Source organism: Stegostoma tigrinum, chromosome 13, assembly GCF_030684315.1.
Source record: "Stegostoma tigrinum isolate sSteTig4 chromosome 13, sSteTig4.hap1, whole genome shotgun sequence".
Lineage (NCBI taxonomy): Eukaryota > Metazoa > Chordata > Chondrichthyes > Orectolobiformes > Stegostomatidae > Stegostoma > Stegostoma tigrinum.
The window spans coordinates 41,359,270-41,382,659 of record NC_081366.1 but is presented as its reverse complement, the minus strand read 5'-3'; the positions used below and the strand labels follow the sequence as shown (position 1 = coordinate 41,382,659).

The following is a 23,390-nucleotide window of genomic DNA, read 5'->3' as shown; positions in this document are numbered from 1 at the left end:
TACTATGTAAATGAAGCTGTAGCAAAGCACACACCTGGCAAACTTAGAATAAGCTAATCAAATACTACCTTTTGTTTAACTGACAGTTATTACTATTGAAAAATAATTTTATTCCAACTGCTTCAAAGTTTCAAAATTGTGAAATTAGGTACTATACAATGTTTATCAATTGGTTGTACTTGTTAACGCCTTTCTCAAAATATAATAATTCCACTGGAAAAGTATTGTACTTGGGGTTTATTCAATTAATGATTTACACTTTCCAACATGCAATTTCACTAGCTTAGTATGATACATTTCAATAAATACTCCACTGAATAATAACATACACAATTCCTGCAACGGTTACAAATCTGGAGCTATATTTATAAAAGATATTAATGCAAACAAGTATACTGTTAATTTGTATACTGCATGCAATTTGTGGATAGGGCTCCTCAATGCTGAAATGGTAGCTCCGTTTTATTGTCTTTGTTAAAATAAGTTCTATATCTAATCAACTTCTCAAAGATTTTTTATTTAGAAATTTGTTGTTAAACATTTAATTCAGTGGCACAAACCCAATAATTACTGACTTTAATTAATCATATTCTAAAAGGTGCAAAGTCTATATCCAAAAAAAAACTACAGTTCTTCAAATGGCATTTTTGCACTATTCAGAATTTTCATGGTGCAACCCTTCTTTATGATAATAACCATGGAATAAAAACATTTTAGTAGAAAATTGGAAAGCTTCAAATATGACAACTTCTACATGTTTGTGGTGATTAAATTGATAAGTAGACAAATAGGAGAGTACCTTATTAATAATGTACTGCATTTTAATTACAAATAAACCATTTATTAAAAAAATGAAAATACCTTTCAGTCAATACCTAGCAAGTAAATAGGTGCTGCAAATCCACACTATTCATGTTCAAAATGTTAAACAGAGAGTCTGGAATTGGAGTGAGACACACAATTACAGAAATGACTTAAAACAATTTACATCTAATGTAAATACATAAATATTCCTTGTGTGCAAAAATCCAAAAGGAAATACTGACCTAAGATTAGGAAAAGCCGTAGTGCTTACTATGAAACCATTTAATTTAGCCAATAATCTCACACAGAGTGATGACTTTCATTTTTAGAACCATGCTGTATGACTAGATAACAGTTCAAAAAATGAATTTAGGTTGCAATTATGTTTGTATCTGATATTAAATCTCTGTTTAGAGCCTTCTTAATTGATTTGATTCCATGCTTTGCGATATGAAGCTACAATTGCTGTCATCCACCCCTCTGAAGTTCAATGAGCCTGGACAATTTTTCACAGTTCTCAGTCTTAAGAGACTCAGCTTTTTGCTTTAGGCGCTCATCCCTGTATAAAGTGGCCAAATTCTGCAGATCAGTTTCTGCAATGAAAAATCAAACTCAAGTTAGTTAATAGTAACTGTAACTGTAACACAAAATAATATGTTTACAACAATCCAACAACGGCTAGAGTTCTCTCTGCAGGATTAGAATAAAGCAGGGAACACTATCTTGGTAGCTTTATAACTGCATAGTAATACAAAAGATGAAAGCGTAGTTTGCTAGGTGTGGAACAATTATGAACTTAGCTCAAGCACAACAAAACAATTCATTGTGTACAGACATTCCACTCCCGCACATCCCAGATGTCCAAGTTCTTTAAGGACCGCAACTTTCCCCCCACGGTGATCGAGAACGCCCTTGACCGCGTCTCCCGCATTTCCCGCGACACATCCCTCACACCCCGCCCCCGCCACAACCGCCCCAAGAGGATCCCCCTCGTTCTCACACACCACCCTACCAACCTCCGGATACAACGCATTATCCTCCGACACTTCCGCCATTTACAATCCGACCCCACCACCCAAGACACTTTTCCATCCCCTCCCCTGTCTGCTTTCCGGAGAGACCACTCTCTCCGTGACTCCCTTGTTCGCTCCACACTGCCCTCCAACCCCACCACACCCGGCACCTTCCCCTGCAACCGCAGGAAATGCTACACTTGTCCCCACACCTCCTCCCTCACCCCCATCCCAGGCCCCAAGATGACATTCCACATTAAGCAGAGGTTCACCTGCACATCTGCCAATGTGGTATACTGCATCCACTGTACCCGGTGCGGCTTCCTCTACATTGGGGAAACCAAGCGGAGGCTTGGGGACCGCTTTGCAGAACACCTCCGCTCAGTTCGCAACAAACAACTGCACCTCCCAGTCGCAAACCATTTCCACTCCCCCTCCCATTCTCTAGATGACATGTCCATCATGGGCCTCCTGCACTGCCACAATGATGCCACCCGAAGGTTGCAGGAACAGCAACTCATATTCCGCCTGGGAACCCTGCAGCCATATGGTATCAATGTGGACTTCACCAGTTTCAAAATCTCCCCTTCCCCTACTGCATCCCTAAACCAGCCCAGTTCGTCCCCTCCCCCCACTGCACCACACAACCAGCCCAGCTCTTCCCCCCGACCCACTGCATCCCAAAACCAGTCCAACCTGTCTCTGCCTCCCTAACCGGTTCTTCCTCTCACCCATCCCTTCCTCCCACCCCAAGCCGCACCCCCAGCTACCTACTAACCTCATCCCACCTCCTTGACCTGTCCATCTTCCCTGGACTGACCTATCCCCTCCCTACCTCCCCACCTACACTCTCTCCACCTATCTTCTTTACTCTCCATCTTCGGTCCGCCTCCCCCTCTCTCCCTATTTATTCCAGTTCCCTCCCCCCATCCCCCTCTCTGATGAAGGGTCTAGGCCCGAAACGTCAGCTTTTGTGCTCCGGAGATGCTGCTTGGCCTGCTGTGTTCATCCAGCCTCACATTTTATTATCTTGGAATCTCCAGCATCTGCAGTTCCCATTATCTCTGAATTCATTGTGTATTTCCATTTTAAACAAGCCATCTTAAACAGTTTAGGGAAATGGAGAAGTTAGAGACTATCCAAATTAAATTTTCAGAATGAACATAATACAGAAAAAATACCAGAGTAAAATACAGCAATAAATACATTGCCCACTGATCCACACTAATATTCAGATCAGATGTGAAAATAAAGAAATTAAAACCATCTTTTCTGCCTCCAAGTATCATAGCAGAATTCATGTGTCCTTTCAAAATCACTCAATGGTGCCTGTTTCTTTGGCAAGACCAGCATATACTGCCCATGACTAACACCCTCAAAAAGGTGACAGTGAACCACCTTCTTGAAACACTGCAGACTATCGATGTAGTTACACCTACAATGCAGTCAACAAGGGAGTTCAAGGATTTCAACTCAGCTTCTGTGAGCAGCAATGATTTAGTTTAAAGTCGGGATGGTGAGTGTCTTGGACGGGAAATTGCAGGTGATGTTGTTCCTATCCATGTCCTTCTAGGTGGTAGACGACACACGCATAGAAGGTAATGTCATCAAACTGGAGGCCATGTCATAGAAACTGCAGCCAGTGTTGACACAGAGAGAGAGTCAGGCTCATAAGAGTACTGGAATACAGAAAAATACCCTTTCAGTCCAGCGAGTCAAAGCTGGTCAAAAACAAGCATCTAACAATTCTAAACCCATTTTCAAGCGATAGGCCGACAGCCTTGTACATCTTGGTATTGCAAGTACACATGTAAACATTTAAGTGTTGGAAACAGAAGCCATAATATCACCCTTAAAGGCAAAATTCCAGATTCCCACCACCCTCTGGGTGAAATAAATATTTCCTCATGTCTGTTCTAAACGTCCTGCCCCTTGATCATTGCTACCTCCACCATGGGAAAGGTTCCTTTTTATCTAACCTATCAGTGACCCTCAATGTCATCCTTGTCTGTCATCCCCCAACCCCCACATCAGTCTCCTCTGTTCTAAGGAAAACAACCCTATTCTATTCAATCTCTCTTCATAAATTCTCTTGCCCAGGCAACATCTTGTTCCTTCTTCAGTACAATCACATCCTTCCTGTAACAAGGATTCCAGAATGGCACACAATAATCTAACTGTGGACTATCAACATGATACAGAGTGCGAGCATAGCCTCTCTGCTCTTCAACTTTATACCTCGGCTAATACAGGCAAGTATCCTATATGCCTCTTAACCATTTACTGCAACCAGAGTGAATATTTAAACTGGTCGGTGAGTTTCAATTTACACTGAATTGTGTTGGGTACTTTCAGTGTCATTAAGTTGCAGTCATCAAGGCAAGTGGAAATTATTTCATCACATCCCTACTACAGCCTTACACACTGCGGACAAGCTTTGATAATCAGAGGAGTTCTGTCCGCAGAACTCTCAAACTTTAATGTGTACAGGTTAGAAACATTATTCATTTGATTGGTTTAGTTACATTTCTAGCCAACAGTAACTCCCAGGATGATGATGATGGAGGATTTAGCGATAGGAATGTGGTTGAACATCAAGGAGAGTTGCATGTTCTTTTGCTGGAAGTGGTCAGTACCTGAAATTTGTATGGCATAAATATTACTTTAATTACCTTCCCAAAGCCAACTGAATGTTGCTTAAGGCTTGCTGCAAATCTGCACAGAGTGCTTCAGCATGACAAGAAAACATGCGTGGGTACTGAATACAGTTCAAATACCTCACTTTGTTTCAGTAATTTCATGGGATGTAAACATCAGTGGTGGTGGTGTTCAATCCATATGCAGTCTTTGGATTTAGTTTCCTGGGTAGATTTGTAGCTCAAATTGTGGCTGCTGTGGTTGGTTGGCTCACCGAGCTGGTTCGTTAGTTTCTAGACATTTCATTACCCTGCTGGCTAACATCATCAGTGCACCCTCCAATGTTGTGTTACGTGTTTTTCTGCTTACTATTTAAACTCTGAGGTCCAGTGGAGTTGATTACCTCATTTCCACTTTTTCTTTGTACTAGTGTGTGTATAGGGTCTCGTCCTATGTGTTTACTGATGGCCACCTTGGCGAGAAACCAGGCTTCTAGAAATTCTCGTGCTTGTCTCTGTTTGGCTTGTCCCCGGGATGACGTCAGGATCCTAGGATAAGGCAAACCGAGACAAGCACGGGAATTACTAGAAGCCGGTCCCCACCAAGACGGCCATCGGCAAACACATAGAATTAGACACCACTGTGAAGAAAAACCAGAAATGAGGTAATCAACTCCAAAAGAGCCCAGACTTTAACTAACAAGTGGGAAAACACAACAGCGCTTCATCGGAGGCTGCACTGATGATGTTACCCAGCAGGGTAATGAAATGTCTGCAAACTAACGACCCTGCTCAGCGAGTGGCCCAACCACAGTCCTTCTCCTGCTGGGTGGCAGAGGTCACCAGTTTGGAAAGTGCTGAAGAACTCTAGATAAGTTGCTCCAGCGTTTCTCGGTTATGGCACACATTTTTGCCGTAGTGCTGGAAATGAGTGTTTAAGACAGTGGACGAGGATGATGGTGGGTGGTAAGTAGGCTGTTTTGCCCTGGATGAACATAGCTACTTTTGACCTTATGATAGAAGGAAGGTCATTGATGAAGCAACTGAAGACGGTTAAGGCCTAGAACATGCCACAATATTGTTATTTTATCACCATAAAATATCATGTGGACGTGCCGGTGTCAGACTGGGGTGGACAAATTGAGAAGTCGCTTGACACCAGATTACAGTCAAAAAGGTTTATTTGAAATCACACAAGCTTTTGGAGCGCAGCCCCTCGACTGCACCTGAAACCCATAGAATTTGTGGTCTTGTATTTTAACTAATGGTAATTGAGCTCCCTCACATGGTTGGATTTGGTAATACACTCAGTTGTCAACTGAAAACACTCATACAAACCTAATCAGTTTAATACACAATTATACTTTCAAATCCTTCACCCATAGCAAATAAGTTTCAATTTTGAGCATGCTGAAAACACATGCCATCAACCAATGAGATGATGATTTCCAAAGATGTGCCCATATTTGGATGAAAACAAAATCTTCATAACAGTAGCAATGCAAAAAACACAATATTTTTGTAAGCTAAGTATGTTAAATGCATTCTTACTTTGCTGTTTCTCCTTCCAGCAGCTATTTTGAAGGTGGTCAATGTAGTCCTTCTCAACATTATTTTCCATGTTTTGCAGGGCAACTCCTTGGTAGTCCTCCTCAAATCTTTTGTCAACAAAATATTCTACTTTAAAACGTTCAGTTTCTCTGGATAGAATATGGCCCAACGACCTGAATAATCATATTAGGAGATGGCTCATACACAAATACTTTTTTCAAAAAAGCTATATTAAACAAACATCTGCTCCAAGTTTATGACAAAATCAAGAATGTAGGATTGGGTTTTTTCCAACAATTAGTTGCAGTCCGGTTATATACAATAATCAAGTAAGTGAGGTATTAATACGGTACTGTTTAATTATGGTCAATGTAAGACTGGTATCTCGACACAGATGATCCTTTCCATGTTTATGTGTTTGTGTGTGTTAAATGGAGTACCACATTGCCTCAGGTCAAAATAAACAAGCACACGAACTTACTTCTATGGCTCAAACTAAACACTCGGGTTAAAAAACGTGAGGATACTTAGAAATAAAAATTCAAAGAGAGTGGTTTGTTGTTTAAATTGGCTTAGTTTTGTACATTCAGTACAGTAGAATTAAGTTATGGAATAAGTTTCTTGTAATCATCTCTGAAGACAATCTGGGCTATACAGTTTAGGCACAGTGATAAGATTGGATTCTGGCTAATGTGACTCTTACTTCCGCTTTGGGCAATAAAGAAAGTGACTTTATATTATTCATGGTAATAGCTGTTGTGAAATCATTTGTGTCATTTTAATTAAAATACATTGATAGGCTTTGGAATTTTCCAGATAGTTAGATGTATCAATTAGACATTTGGGACAATATTATTTAAGATGTGACAAACATATCTTCCACACGAGTACTTCCCAAACCATTTTCAGGCTTGAAAATTGTTGCGTCCACCAAGAACTGTGATGTGGGAAGACAGACTTGTAAGAACAAGGTTGGGGGGGGGGCGCGGGCGCGGGGCTGTCTACTAAAGAAAGAGCATTGATGTCATAACTTGGCCCGAACTCCATGGAAACTACTGCTGCTATGGTGCTTTTGATCCAATTATTTAAGCTCACGTCAAAGGTAACGATGTTCACCCGCTCCCTGCTACCACTACCTTCACTGCCCCTTAGGAAAGCCCTGTTATGGGCAGGCATTAAATACTTTGGTATTCCAGCCTTGTCTTAAATAGAGTGTTACAAAATTAGTAAGCTGAGAGGGAAAGTCTGTAAGGAAAAGGATTTTCCTACAAGTGACTGTTCTTAGGGAACCAGTCAGAGATAGATGGAAGTTATATTAGTAAGATGACCATCACCATATTTGCAATAAATGCTAATGTCCATAACGATACCCATATCCTATGCATTAAAATATAACTAGGTGCTAATCACAAATTGGGTACATACCATTAAGTAAGATTTCTCATAAGATGTTCCCATATTGGTCAGGGAATCAGAGTTCAGGACGCCACTGATCATGCACAGGGGGTAGTGACTAACAAGAGTTAATGACCTTTAGTGGTTGGGTGCACAGAAAGAACAGAAGAACAATTTCAGTTATCAAAAAGAAGTCAATAGCTGTGTCGGCATGTGAGCTAACAGAACCACTGCGTATGAATACCATTATTATTTTGAATTCTTGAGAAGAATTCTGTAAAACTGAGGAAATACTTTCATATGTGGAGTGGTCTTACAGATAATCAGGACAAGAATAATTTTAAATTGGCTCTTCCAGCTCAGTGTATAATTATAATTGACACAGGTATTCTGAAAAAAGGTTAAGCACTTCAGACCTTACATGAATTAATACAAAGATCAATGATGTCACCATTTTTTTGCTTTTCTGCTTTTGCAGTCCAAAGTTGAAAATATTTGTGTAATGATAGTACCAAGGTATTGATATACTTTCTTTTTAAGCAAGTCGCAATGACTGTGTTTTTTTGTTTAAGGGTGAAATGATATTGGGGATTTACTTTAAAAGTGTGAAGACCATATGTTTTTATTATTGTGTTTTGAAAACTGTGGCTTGAAGTGAGAAAGAACCAATTTAAAAACAAGAAATTACGAGGGACGGCCAGGTGTTTTGAAAGCCAAAAATTTGATATCTATTACAAACTTTGTGGTTGTGGATTGTGCAGACAAACTTGAAACTGAGGATTGTTTTTATGCAAAGCTAATTGATAAGGACTAGTAGCTAGTTATCAATGACAAGAGTCCTCTGCCTGTCAACAACATGTGACTGGGAGAGAAGACAGAGAGAAACTAGTCAGTCCAGAGAAGAAACTAGCAGGTCTGCAGGAGCCAAAAAACTCTCAGTTCTCAGCATTAAGTTATTTTAACGTGAGAAATATCAGCTTGTCCTTCAAGCTATGACTTTTAATTGGATAAGTGAGAGACATTTCATAAGTGAAACGCCATTCCTTGCCTGCGCTTCTGCTGGTTTCCAATTCAGATAAAGGTCAAGGAGAATCATGTGGATCAGCAAGAACCAAACCAACAGATCTTATGAACTAAAACAGAAGTTGCTGCAAATGCTCAGCAGGTCTGACAGCATCTATGAAGAAAAATTGGAGTTAACATTTCAGGTCCGGTGGCCCTTCTTCAGAACTAATCTTGTGAACATAGATTATGGAACTGTTTTTCTTGTTTATCCTCCATCCATTTTATTTCCCGGTCCTGTTAAGATTTTTATGCCTGTGTGTGTTTAAGGGAAAATTTATTATTGGTTTTGAGTTTTAAATTTATAGAATTTAATTAATTTAGTTTAATTGTTTACCTGTAGCTAAAATCTAAACATGTGCAATGGATGAGTAGACAGAAATTCTAATTAAGTACAGAAACCTGGTCCATGCTTTTTATTAGAGATAGTTGGAACTGCCAATGTTGGAGAATTTGAGATAACAAGGTGTAGAGCTGGATGAACACAGCAGGCCAGGTAGTATCAGAGGAGCAGGAAAGCTGACGTTTCAGGACTGGACCCTTCTTCATTTTCTGAATGAAGACTACCATTAATGTGTAATTCTGCCCTCTTGCGGTTGCACCAAACCTACGTAACCGATGTGTGCCCTTGTTAATTTCATGTGTATTCTGCATTGATAGTAAATTAGCATGTTTGCTCATTAAGACAAGACATCTCTGTACAGCGAAACTTGATGTCTTGTCCCACAATGAATCTTCTCATTTTAAGAATACTGAAATACCATTTCACAGGCACTCATACGCCTCCTGCAACTAGATTTTGTTTATCAATAAGAAAAAGTGAATGCTGGCAGCAACCATGGGTGGCTGAGGCAAGACTCATGACAGAGAAGGCCAATTCCATTGCCAGTGCTTATACACATATACTTTCAAGGTAGCAACGAGAAAGAAAAAGAAAGCTTGAGCAAAGAATTTCCTTCTTGTAGTGAGCGCTTTATTCCCATTGTAATCAGATTTATTTTTCTAACCTTGCTGAGGCAAACAAAGTCCATTTACACAGTGCCTTTCACATTCTCTAGACGTTGAAGCCTTTCCAGCTAAACTAGTTACTTCTTAAAGAAACAGTTATAATCATTTTGTAGGTGAACATGCCCTATTTTGCATAATGTCCCACAAGCAACATGCAAGATATATGACCAATAGAAACAAATTTATTGGGGAAGGTTATTTTTAACACTAGGGGGTGACTGAGGGGGACAGGCATCACTTTGGTGCATATATTAGAGCCTGGATGCAGTCACCTACACTGAGAAGTGCATCATCATGGGCCTGGTATCAGATAGTACATAAGGCTCAAGCATTACATCACTGTAGTGTTTCCTTCCCTCCTCTTCTAACCAAAAGAAACACAGAGAGAGATGTGCTATTGAAAATTTGTTGGTTACAGAGCAAGAAGTAAGGCATTCATTCAAAGGTACTGGTGAAGTCCTTTTAAATTTCTTCTTTAGTCTTAGATGGTAGTTAGGGTAGTGGCGTGCTGCTCCTGCAGGACATGGGAGCTCAGGAAGACTTCCATGATCCCCGATGACTATACCTGTGGGAAATGCACTCAGCTGCAACTCCTAGGAGGCCATGTTAGGGAGCTGGAGCTGGAAACGCTTAGGGTAGTCCAAGATGCTGAGTGCATCATATATAAGAGTTTTGGTGATGTGTGACCTAAGGTGGAGGCAGAGAATAGCTGAGTTACCTCCATGAAACACAAAGGTAGTTTTTTGGAGTGTACAGTAATCCCCTGTGGCCATTCTCCTCTCGGATTGACTGCAAAATGTCCTCAAGTGAGAGGGTGAGCAGCCAGAAGTCACTGTCATTTGTGCCACGGGTGGGTTTAAACTAGATTGCCAGTGGGTGGGGGTGGGGGTGGGGGTGGGGGTGGGGGTGGGGGAATCCTCAACTGCAGGAAGGCAAGTGCGAGGCTGGGAGGAGATACAGTAATCAGAAGAGGTGACATTATTGGGGTTGTACAATAGGCCCCCAAATAGTCAACAGGAATTAGAGGAACAAATATGCAAGGAGATTGTAGAGACATGCGGGAGAAACAGGATTGTTATAGTGGGGAATTTTAATTTCCTTAACATAGACTGGGACTACCATTACGTTAAGGGCTTAGATCGGGTGGAATTTGTTAACTGTGTTCAGGGAAGTTTGCTCCAGCAGTATAGAGGGACCAACTCAGGAAGGGGTGAAATTCAACATAATCTTGGGAAATAGGGTGCGGCAGGTGACAGTGGGGGAGCACTTTGGGACTCGTGATCATACTTCTATTAATTTTAAAACAGTTATGGAAAAAGACAGAACTGGTTCACAGGTTCAAAGTCTAAATTGGGGCAAGGCAATTTTTGATGGAATTAGACAGGAGCTTGCAGGGATTGATTGGAGTAGTTTGTTTGCAGGCAAAGGGGCCTCTGCCAAGTGGGAGGCCCTTAAGTGTGACAGCTGGAGCTCAATGTCTCAATGTTCCTGTGAGATAACGGGCAAGATTGGCAGGAGTAAGGAACCCTGGATGACAAGTGATATTGAGGCTTTGACCAGAAAAGGGCAGGAGGCTTGGCTCAGGAGCAGGCATCTGGGATCAAGGGAATCCCTGGAGGTATATTGAGGATACAAGAGGCCAAAAGTGGGCACAAGATAGCTTTGACTGATTAAGGCGAAACCAAAGAAATTCTTTAAGTATATTAAAGGAAAAATAAGAACTAGAAATAGAAAAGGACCCCTCAAGGACCAAAGCGGACATCTACGTGTGGAACTGCAGGAGATAGGTGAGGTCCAAAATGAATGTTTCTTCTGTGTTTACCATGAAGAAAGACATGAAGACTTGGGAACTTGAGGAAGTTAGTGGCGATATCTTGGGGACGGTCCACATCACAGTAGAGGAGGTATTGGGAGCAATAGAATGTACAAAGGTGGATAAATCTCCTGGTCCTGATCAGATCTTTCCAAGAACCCTGCAAGAGGCTAGAGAAGAAATTTCAGGGGCCCTGAGTGATATATTTGCATTATCATTAGCCACAGGTGAGGTCCCGGAAGACTGGAGGATAGCGAATGTTGTACCCTTATACAAGTAGTGCTGCAAAAATACAAAAAAAAACTTGCAACTGTAGACTGGGGGAGGTAAGTTACTTGAGAAGCTTCTGAGGGATAATATGTACATGTATTTAGAAAGACATGGTTTGATAAGGAGTAGTCAGCATAGCTTCGTGCATGGGAGATCACACCTCACAAATTTGTTAGAGTTCTTTGAAGTGACAAAGAAGATTGATGAGGTCAGGGCAGCAGATGTAGTCTATATGGATTTCAGTAAGGCCTTTGATAAGGTTCCACATGGAAAGCTGGATTGCATGGAATCCAGGGAGAGCTGGAAAATTGGATACAAAAATGGCTTGATGGTAGGAACCAGAGAGTAATAGTGGGAAAATGCTTGTCTAACTGGAGGCCTGTAACTAGTGGTGGGCCTCAGGACTTGGTGCTGGGCCCATTGCTGTTTGTTATGTATATCAATGATTTGGATGAGAAAGTACAAGCCATGATTAGTAAGTTTGCTGATGACTCTAAAATAGGTAGTGAAGAAGGTTATCAGAAATTGCAGCAGGATTTTGATCAGCTGGGGAAGTGGGCCGAGAAATGGCAAATGGAGTTTAATATAGATAAGTGTGAGGTGTTGCATTTTGCAAAGTCAAAACAGGGAGGAGTTGCATGATGAATGGTAGGGCCTTCAGGAGTGTAGTGGAACAGAGGGATCTTCAACTTCACGTGCATGGTTCTCAAAGTGGAGTCACAGGTAAACAGGGCAGTGAAGGCAGCTTTTGGCACACCGGCCTTGATCAGTACAGAAGTTGGGAAGTTATGTTGCAATTGTCCAGGATGTTGGTGAGGCCACACTTGGAGAATTGTGTTCAGTTTTAATCATTTTGCTGTAGGAAGGATGTTTTTAAACTGGAAAAAGTGCAGAAGAAATTTACAAGAAAGTTGCCAGGACTCAAGGGACTGAATTATATGGAGAGGTTGGACAAGCTAGGACATTTTTTTTCTTTAGTGTGTAGGAGACTGAGGGGAATCTTACAGAACTGTATAAGAACGTGAGGGGCATGGATAGGGTGTATACACTCAGTCCTTTTCCCAGGATTGGGGAATCAAGGACGAGAGGGCATCAGTTTAAGGTACGAGGGGAAAGAATACATGGGAACCTGACTGGCAACTTGGTTTTACACAGAGGGAAGTGAGCATATGGAATAAGCTGCCAGTGGAACCAGTTGAGGCGGATACATTAACAACATTCAAAAGGTATCTGGATGAATACATGGACAGGAAAGATTTAGAAGGATATAGGTCAAGTGCAGGGAAATTAGGTTAGTGCGGATGGACATTTTGGCTGGCATGGACCCATTTAGGCCGAAGGGCAAGTCTCCACGCTATAGGACTCTATAACAGAAACTGGGAAGATATCCAGGTCTTACTTGACAAGGTGCGATGTTCACATTATCATCCGAGTGGACAGGTCTGCTCTCTCATTGGAGAGATGACCGATGGTGGTTTAAGATGAGGAGCACCACACCTCAGGCAAGGGGAGTTTGAGAAGGTGGGACCCTCATAGTAGCCTCAGTTGGAATGGAAAATAGAAGCAATTATGCATTGCAAACCAATCATCCCACTAACTGAATTAACCACCACCCTCATCTAAAAGCAACATTCTAAAGTATGATACAATCTTAAGAGATACAGAAGTTTTAATCATTGCTGTTCTTTGATCCCACAAAAATAAAGCAACAAAAACACACTAATTAACACTTAATCTAGACCTTAATTGATAAAAAGATTTATAGCACCTTCCTTTTTTTTCCAACCTAGTTTAAAAACAAAATGGACTGTACCTGTTAACCAGTGCAAATAATCAGTGCAAGGTCTGATGCTAGGGCAAATCTAGCCAGCTGCATGAACAATACAAATAAAATTGTTAACGCTGACCTATTTAAATTCCTTTTTAAAAAAATGCAATGCATTTTATCAAATTTCATTTAAGAATTATGGCCACAGAGACTATTTCTTCAAAATTTAAATGAAGCTTTTTTTCCCTTCACTTTTCACAAATGTCTCAAAGCAATTATAGAAAATGACAGCAGAATAATACTTTAAAAATATTAAACTTACGGTTTGTAGTAAAGACTGTAAGGAGGATTGGTCACTGTCAATTGGGCTACAAGTGACACAAGAACTAATACAAATATTGGCAACAGCTGCAAAAATACCGAAAATGTTCCCTGCAAAATGTGCAAGAAAATAAATGTCAGTTGAGAAATTTTGAATTGATAAAGTGCATTGGAAGAAATCTTGTTTTCAGTAATTCCTTAATCTTAGTACCATAATGTTGTTTACCAGCAATTTAGTTCTTTGCTTATTCACTTTGTACGATATATGTCAATTCTTTACTCACCACACAGTATGCTTTATCAGCACAGATATTTTTAAAAACACTACCACATTATTAAAATAATATGTAAATCATAGTCTGGTTATTTAGAGCAGGGATTTTAACATAATATCAACCTTTGACTATGCATTGAATAAGCTTCCTCCCTGATCCCTTCTGCATATAAAAGGCTCAAATGATTATGATATGAGATTTGTCATCAACACTGGTTTTAATTGGATAGCAATCACAATCAAGTGGAAAAGGGAAGCAAGTCATACCATTGTTATTGACATATTTTACCACAGATGTGAATATCAAATCTATTCCACTTGAGAGGCTTGGCTAGCTATTATGATTAGGCCTATTAGGCATTTAACACGAGATAATGCAAGCATGTTATGTGTCTATAGAATTTGAGAATATACAGGGATCTTTGGTTATTTCCAAATGAAAATGGTCTCTCCCTTCGAGTGATAAAACAGAAGACACTTATATTGTTTAATGGCTTGGTCTCACATTGTACCTCATTGAAATGTTAACATTCACCTGAGATCTAGCCTCCTGTTCTTCCTCTTCCACCTGGTCATTCATATAGTGACGCCGGCGGTAAATATGGGTGTATGTTGTTTTTCCGTTTGTATAGGCATGAATATTACCTGGTCAAAAAATATGGTCATCAGAAGGCTTCTTCATTAACAAATGCAAACAAACCGAGAAACTGGACAGTGAAGTGCAACAGTAGAGCAAATAGAATGGTTCTCATCTTCCAACCATAAGTACTGAATTTTATCAGTTGCTACATTTCAGTTGTATGTAAATGATAAATGTTTCATATATCTACAGAATGTTGGGTCAGCAAAATCTTAATTAAGTGCAACCAGTTTTGAATCGGTCTTAGCTATTATTTTAGATTCATCAGTGCTGTACACTTAAATAAGAATCCAAGCATCTTACTTGCATGGGCATGCATATACTAACTATCAAAATACATTACAATGCAGGGATACAGCAACAGATCTCTTGAATTTAGTTACAGGAGATGCTGACATGGTGGTAACATTGCTGGATGAGTAATGGAGAAGCCAAGGCTTTGGACTGAATTGCTCAGAGTATCTGGGTTCAAATCTCACAGCCACAGTTAATGGAATTAAATTAAACAAATAAATCTGGATATTGCTAAAACCTATTTGGTTCACCCATGTCCCTTTCAGGCCAAAACAGTGCCACACTTGAGGAGTTGATAATAGCATTTTGGGCTAAAGGAATCAAATGACACAGGAGAAAAGCAGGAACAAGGTATGAAGTTAGATGACTGACATGATCATAATAAATGTCAGAGCATGCTCAAAGGGCCAAATGGTCTACTCATGCTCCTATTTTCTATGTTTTTTAATATTTCAGTTTTGAATCCATGTTCATTTCTGTTACAGAAGATGAGCTAAACAGACTAACCTCAGTCTTTTCAACTTCATCATTTTCATCATGAAATGGAAAAGAAAAATGGCTGCCACTACACCCAATCGACAATAGACAATAGGTGCTGGAGTAGGCCATTTGGCCCTTCGAGCCAGCACCACCATTCATTATGATCCTGGCTGATCATCCACAATCAGTATCCTGTTCCTGCCTTATCCCCATAACCTTTGATTCCACTATCTTTATGAGCTCGATCTATCTCTTTCTTGAAGCTATCCAGAGACTTGGCCTCCACTGCCTTCTGGGGCAGAGTATTTCATATATCCACCACTCTCTGGGTGAGGACGTTTTTCCTCAACTCTGTTCTAAATGGCATATCCCTTATTTTTAAACTGTGTCCTCTGGTTCTGGACTCACCCATCAGCGGAAACATGCTTCCTGCCTCCAGAGTGTCCATTCCCTTAATAATCTTATATGCCTCGATCAGATCCCCTCTCATCCTTCTAAACTCAAGTGTATACAAGCCCAGCCACTCCAATCTTTCAACATATGATAGTCCCGCCATTCCAGGAATTGACACTCCCTCAATAGCAAGAATGTCCTTCCTCAAATTTGGAGACCAAAACTGCACACAATACTCCAAGTGTGGTCTCACCAGGGCCCTGTACAGCTGCAGAAGGACCTCTTTGCTCCTATACTCAATTCCTCTTGTTATGAAGGCCAGCATGCTATTAGCTTTCTTCACTGCCTGCTGTACCTGCATGCTTGCTTTCATTGACTGATGTACAAGAACACAGAGATCTCGTTGTACTTCCCCTTTACCTAACTTGATGCAATTGAGATAGTAATCTGCCTTCCTGTTCTTGCCACCAAAGTGGATAACCGCACATTTATCCACATTAAACTGCATCTGCCATGCATCCGTCCACTCAACTGGTCTGTCCAAGTCACCCTGTATTCTCATTACATCCTCCAATTCACACTGCCACCCAACTTTTGTGTCATCAGCAAATTTGCTAATATTACTGTTAATGCCTTTGTCTATATCATTAATATATATCGTAAACAGCTATGGTCCCAGCACCGAACCCCACTGGTCACTGCCTGCCATTCCGAAAGGGACCCGTTTATTACTAATCTTTACTTCCTGTCAGCCAGCCAATTTTCAATCCAACTCAGTATTTTGCCCCCAATACCTGTGCCCTAATTTTGTTCACCAATATCCTATGCGGGACTTTATCAAAGGCTTTCTGAAAGTCCAGGTACACTACATCCACTGGTTCTCCCTTATCCATTTTCATAGATACATCCTCAAAAAATTCCAGAAGATTAGTCAAACACGATTTCCCCTTCGTAAACCCATGCTGACTCTGACCTATCTTGTTACTGCTATCCAATTGAGTCGTAATTTCATCTTTTATAATTGACTCCAGCATCTTTCCCACCACTGACGTCAGGCTAACCAGTCTATAATTTCCTGTTTTCTCTCTCCCTCCTTTCTTGAAAAGTGGGACAACATTTGCCACCCTCCAATCCGCAGGAACTGATCCTGCATCTATAGAACCTTGGAAAATAATTACCAATGCATCCACAATTTCTACAGCCACCTCCTTAAGTACCCTGGATGCAGACCATCAGGTCCCGGGGACTTATCGGCCTTCAGACCTAACTGTCTATCCAACACCATATCCTGCCTAATATAAATACCCTTCAGTTTGTCCATTACCCTCGGTCCTTCAGCCAGTATTGCATCTGGGAGATTGCTTGTGTCTTCCCTCGTGAAGACAGATCCAAAGTACCTATTCAACTCTTCTGCTATTTCCTTGTTCCCCAAAATAAATTCACCTGTTTCTGACTTCAAGGGCCCAATTTTAGTCTTAACCATTTTTTTCTTTTTGCATACCTAAAAAAGCTTTTACTATTCCTCCTTTATATTTTTGGCCAGTTTTCCTTCATAGCTCATTTTCTCTCTGTGTATTGCCTTTTTAGTTATCCGCTGTTGCTCTTTAAAAGCTTCCCAGTCCTCCGGCTTCCCACCATTCTTTGCTATGTTATACTTCTCTTTTTTTCTTTATACAGTCCTTAACTTCACTTGTCAGCCACGGCCGGCCCTGCCTCCCCTTAGGATCTTTCTTCCTGTTTGGAATGAACTGATCCTGCACCTTCTGCATTATATCCAGAAATACCTGCCATTGTTGTTCCACTGCCATCTCTGCTAGGGTATTGTACCACTGGGAAGGTTAGTGAGTTTTGCTAGCTGTTGAGCATGTAGGCTGTACTTGTGAGCAATAGGAGGGACAGTTGCATTAAACTGGACTGTATAAGTGTTTGATTAAAGATATCTATAATCACAGTACCCTGCATGTGAAATACACAAGGCACAAATCTTGGCCATAACTAGGCTGAACAGTGTCAGTGATCTCTGTGAAGCAGAAGTAATCACTAATGGCCGCAGCACCTGCAAGTCATAATTGATAATCTCATTGGCTATGCAAGGGTTAATTTCCTCTCACCTTGAATGTAAGTATTTGACAACATGTTCTAATACACAATGCATATGTCCTTAGGCGACATGAGGCAGGGTGGTTTATGTAAGAGGGCGAGGTTTCAGTAAACTACTCCATTTAAAATCTCCTACTACATTTGCAATGTACTGCTTGTGCTGAACAAATCAAAATACGGTCCACTATGTCAGAGGCCCACATAAAGGATTTCAAGGGTCTTCTTTGTCACACTGTATTGAGGACTACTCCTTAAATCTTCAATGTGCGAGATGTCAACGCTGATTGCTCACTTTGTTAAGAACTTGTTCTGTTTCTGACATTCCCCACAGAGGATTATTAGAATGACTAATGGATCTAACCACAGCATGGATTAGCAACACAGTGGCCACTATACAAATGAAAATACAGACAAATTGTCAGCAAGCCAAAGACAAGCTGGCTGCTGAATAACCTCCAACTGCAGAAGTATGTGGAAGAAGTACTAGAAGCCCAGAAATATCACCCTCCAAGTCATTTCCTCCAGATGAGTGCAGTGATGGGCAACGCGGACTAAGCATGTCATGGGACACAGACAGAGAACTGTGCCATCTGCGACTGGTGGGACTTGCAGCCTGAAGAGATGGGTGGCTAACCCATCCCAGTGGTTGTCAAGACTGTTGCATTAAATGTACATGCAACTTGCTACTTTCAAGGATCCACTGGGGACTTGTGCAGGTTCACTCAATACTCAATCCACAAACTTCTTAAGCCTGTTCAGAAATCATTTATAGCTATAAGACATTCGAAAACCAGAACTGTTTGAATGTAATGGGATGTCTCTCTTGTATTGCCTTCTCCCACGAGAGATTGCCTGTTAGTTTTTAATTAGGTTTGCTTTCAGATAGAAACAAAAAAACAATTGAGGGTCTTGGAAATCTAGATTTGCAAAGTTACTGGTGCAGTCATGTAAAAGATTTTTAAAACAGAAATCCTTGATTGTACCCTAGTCAATTGGTGTCAAAGTCGTTCTGAATAATACAAGTCATGGGAAAACTATGTACTTATCTGCCTGTGCTTTTTAGTTAGTCTTCTTAAATTAATTGCCATCCAAATACTACATTGTAGAAAAGTGGGTAGGCTGTAATGCAGCACAGAGGAGTTGGGAAAACCCCTTAAATGCAGCAACTCAACGGAAAGAGATTTAAATTGCAAGCTAAGTTTAATAAATTGCATACAGAATTGCTCAATTTCTTTTTTGTTTCTTTTAAACATTTAATATTTTTGACCAATTGTAAACGTAATGAATCTATTTCTTTCAGAAATTCTAAACAACAATGCACTGATTCGTACCACCAGTAACACTGCTGCAGTGGTCATCTTTATGGACCATCATATAATTTCCATTTAGTTAAACTCATTAAGTTAGCTAAAGTTAAATTTTTGTGTAGCAACAGACCCCAAGACTAACCTGTGGGGAATCGTCCACCAAAGAAGATGTTGAACAAATCTTCAGGTGTTACATCTGCTTCAAATTCACTATAAAACTTTGAACCACTGGCATAAGGACTACGGACAGTTGGTGGCTCCTCTCCATATTCATCATATTGTTTTCTTTTTTCTGGGTTGCTCAGAATAGCATATGCGTTTCCTATTGCTAAAGTAGATATCAGTAATTTCAGTTATTATATTTTCACCATTAAATTCCTGTTAATTTATATTCATGTATATTTAACAATACTAATCAACAGTAATAAATTTAGATAGTGTTACAAGAAATAGCAACTATGCACCATCAAAATTCAAACTTTCATCACATGATTTTATGAATCAGAATTTTCAGGGACTTAAGTGATTTTTGAAGATGACAAATGCTGACCTGAAGGGAGAGTTACTAATCTCACCTGACCATAAACTGAGACAAGTTCAGGGAAACCATATACACTACAATAAAATAACATCACTGAAAGTTCCATTTTATTCAAAAACAAAGACTGAGAAACCAGACTACTAATACAACATCATAAAATTTGCACGTCCTGCTTAGCTCTCACTCACGTGATAAGTTCCCACATTGGAGGATTAAAGGTTTGCCTGTGGAGTATTCGGCTTGAAATGACAACGGAGCTCGATTCAGGAATATACATACAAATAACAGTTCAGTAATTTGCTTGGCACAGCAGAGGGAGAAGGAAACATGGATCCATCACAATACCAGGAAGGTTTCCTCTCTCAAAATTTTATAATATTTCATAGATGTTAAAGAAATATGACAATAGCTATACAGCTGTGGTCTCAGGTTTCACACTCAACTTCAGGACTCAATGAAATTTAAAATGAATCTGCTGTTATCTTTCTGTTTGTACTAGACACCCTCACCACCCCATCCACTTCATTTCTAAAAATGTATTACCTGTATTTGTAACACATATTTGATGTTGCATTTTATTATATTTTCCTCAGGTTTAGTAAGTAATAAAATTCTTCTTGCTTTCATTCATTAGCTTGGAAGTAGCTCCTTAATTTTGATTAATTAAAACTTATTTTTACTAAATGTGTGAAAACTGAGTGCTTAAAAAGAAATAATAAATATTCATTGCATCCAACCAAAGGGGATTAAACAGAGGTAATTCTCTCTGCTCCTCAAGTGTGACAAAAAACACAGAAATACTAAACAGTAGAAGGCTTTTATATATTAGTCATTCATAAACAGATTCATGGAGTCATACAGCATGGAAACAGATCCTTTAGTCCAACTAGTCCATGCTGACCATGGTACCAAAATAAATTAGACCCACTTACCTGTGCTTTGTTCATATTCCAATAAGCCTTTCCTACTCAAAATTATCCAAATGTCTTTTAAATATTGTTAACTGTACCTGCATCCACCACTTCCTCTGGTGGTTCATTCCACACACCAGCTACTCTGCGCAAAGACAAAAATCCCCTCATATTTTTTTTTAAATCTTTCTCCTCTCACCTTAAAAATATGCCCTGAGTTTTGAACTCTCCGACCATAGGGAAAAGACATTTGCTATTCACCTCTTCCATGCTCTTTAGGATTCTATTAACTTCTATAAGGTCATCCCTCAACCTCCCACGCTCCAGAGAAAATATGTCCCAGCCTATTTTTGTAACTCAAACCCTCCGTTTTCGGCAACATCCTATAAATCTTTTCCAAACTCTCTCCAGCTTAATACTTATAACAGGGCGACTAGAACTGCAAACAGTACACCGGAAGAGGCCTCAACAATGTCCTGTACAACTTCAATATGATGTCCCAACTCATATAATCAAAATCCAAGCAACGAAGGCAAGTGTGCTAAATGCCATCTTTACCACTATCTCTACCTGTGACACAAATTTCAAAGAACTATGTACCTGAACTCCTAAGGGTCTCTGTTCTACAACACTACCCAAGGCTCTACCATTAATCGTACGAGTCTTGCCTTCGTTTATTTTACCAAATACAATACGTTGCATTGATCCAAATTAAACGCCATCTGCTAATCCTCAGCCCATTGATACAATTGATCAAGATCTCTTTGTAATCTCAGCTAACCTTCTTCATTCTCCACTATACCACCAATTTTGGTGACGAAAGGGCATATGCTCCTAACCAGCTACAAAACATGATATGGAAATGAAGACGGTTGATAAACGAGATATTATTTACATTAGTGATAGCCTGAGGGCAGGGAATTAATATAGTTAAAAAAACAAAAAAACAAAAGTTTAGACTGAGTTATGATGCTCAGGAATACAATGTTGAACAGTATAGTGGAAGCAATCTCCTCAAATATAGGAAGAATACAGAAGTTTTAGAGAAAGTGTGAAGGAGATTTATTAGGATGCTTCTGGTGAAAGATCATTGTCTTCAAATGTTAACTGCTTTTCTGCCTACATACATCTTGCCAGATCAGAAGAGTATTTTCAGATTTCTAGAATCTGCAGTATATTACTTTGTTTCGTTGGAAAGATGCCTAGCATAAGTAAAAATTATACACAAACGTAGACATTAACGCATTTTCTTCATTACAACAAAGTAGATCAGGGAACAGTAAAATAGAAGCAGACAAATATTAGTCTTTGAAGTAAATAACAACAAGGGGCTATAGATATCAGTTTGGATATGATAGATTTGGATCAGTATAGCAGAAACATCGATATCAAAATGTTGCAAGGGTGGAGCGATCATTCACCTGATTAATGGAAGAGGCAGAAACTTTGTCGATACATTTAAGAACAGATGGAAAATTGGTTGAGGAATTGAAAGAGCACAAGGGATATAGGAACAACGTAGCAATTAGTTGTGTTGAAGGAAACGGTGAGATCTTATTATAAATTTGGTACGTACTATTGAATCCCTACAGTGCAGAAGAGGCCCTTTGCATCTGCACCAACCTTCCAAGCAGCATCCCACCTAGACCCACTTTCCTGAACCTCGAGCCCAGGTCCCTGGCACTAGGAGGCAGCAGTGCTAACTACTAAGCCACCGTGCCACCTAAATGTTCAAGTATTCCTAAGAAGAGTCAATGTCCGCAAGAGTTTTCCAGAAATTGAAAAGGGTAAGAAATAGATGCATTTATTAGGCTAAATCCTCACATCTCACAACATATACAATATCAGAGCCAGATGCATTGGTCCTTTTTACGTCCCTTATGTGCTCATCTAGTCTGCTAACATGATCCAGCACGCAAGTATGTTTTGTCTATTACAACTTCACAATAGACAAAGTCTTTGGCAAATCCTACCTCCTCATGGAAGTTCACCTTTCTGCTTCAGAGAAGTTGTGTACCTGCTTTGCCAATGTTCAATCTGAACTACATCTTCAAATTCATAGTTTGAGATAGAAGCTAATTTTTGGTTCGATTGACTTTGAAGCAACTTTTCGATGAGTAGGAACACAAGAAGGATCCCCAACTTGTTTGCAAAGTTCACAACAGGGCAAGATTCTCTTAAGTGGAACACTTTTCCACCACTCAGAATTAAAGAAAATATTCCCCAGTAACCCATCTTTCTCCAATGTCCCAACTGCTAAGAACAATCTGCAGAAAAGATAGGTAGAAGACAAAAATGGAAGTGGGAAAGGAAAAATGAACACTATGATATATGTTCTACCTGTGTACTGCACAGGTATGCTGGTAACAGTATAGTCAGTCATGAACCTAGCGTAATAATAACAAAGGACGGGATGGCGGAGAAACTCAGAAGATCTAGCAGCATCTGTGGAAACAGAAATTGTGTTAATATTTTGAGTCCAGCATTACTCCTCTACAGAATTTAGTATATTGTCATGGATGTTGCTATCTCTTGCAAGAGCAAATAGGTGCTGACAAGCCACAGGTCTTGTTCTTGAAGTGAGGATTAGATCAAGAAGTAGGGATGTATATGTCTGTGTCAAGTGCTGTCCGTCAATCTATTTTACATGACTTAATTGAGTAAGAATATGGATGGCCGTTAACTATGCTAAGTAGCAGAGACAGGTAAAGTAAGGAGACAAACAATTATGAAGCAGGAGATGACTTTTTTTTGAACAGTTCCGAATGTTAGTTAATTGTTGTGACAGAAGATGAGTAACCATAGTGTA

General features: G+C 39.9%; 1 protein-coding gene across 2 annotated transcripts in view; it reads right to left on the bottom strand.

The window, feature by feature from the left end:
* Positions 1–224: 224 nt before the first annotated feature.
* Positions 225–23,390, bottom strand: part of dnajc18 (DnaJ (Hsp40) homolog, subfamily C, member 18) — a 40,681-nt gene continuing 17,515 nt past the window's right edge. Inside the window, exons 4-8 of one of the 2 annotated variants that reach the window (XM_048543939.2) lie at positions 19,272–19,457; positions 14,451–14,560; positions 13,643–13,752; positions 6,005–6,177; positions 225–1,397 (exon numbers count right to left, since the gene is read on the bottom strand). In XM_048543939.2, coding sequence (XP_048399896.1) covers positions 1,273–1,397; positions 6,005–6,177; positions 13,643–13,752; positions 14,451–14,560; positions 19,272–19,457 — 704 coding nt within the window. In that variant the 3' untranslated portion in view covers positions 225–1,272. Of the gene's footprint in view, positions 1,398–6,004; positions 6,178–7,429; positions 7,536–13,642; positions 13,753–14,450; positions 14,561–19,271; positions 19,458–23,390 lie in introns of those variants that run through there. The other variant, XM_048543940.2, reaches the window with a different exon arrangement.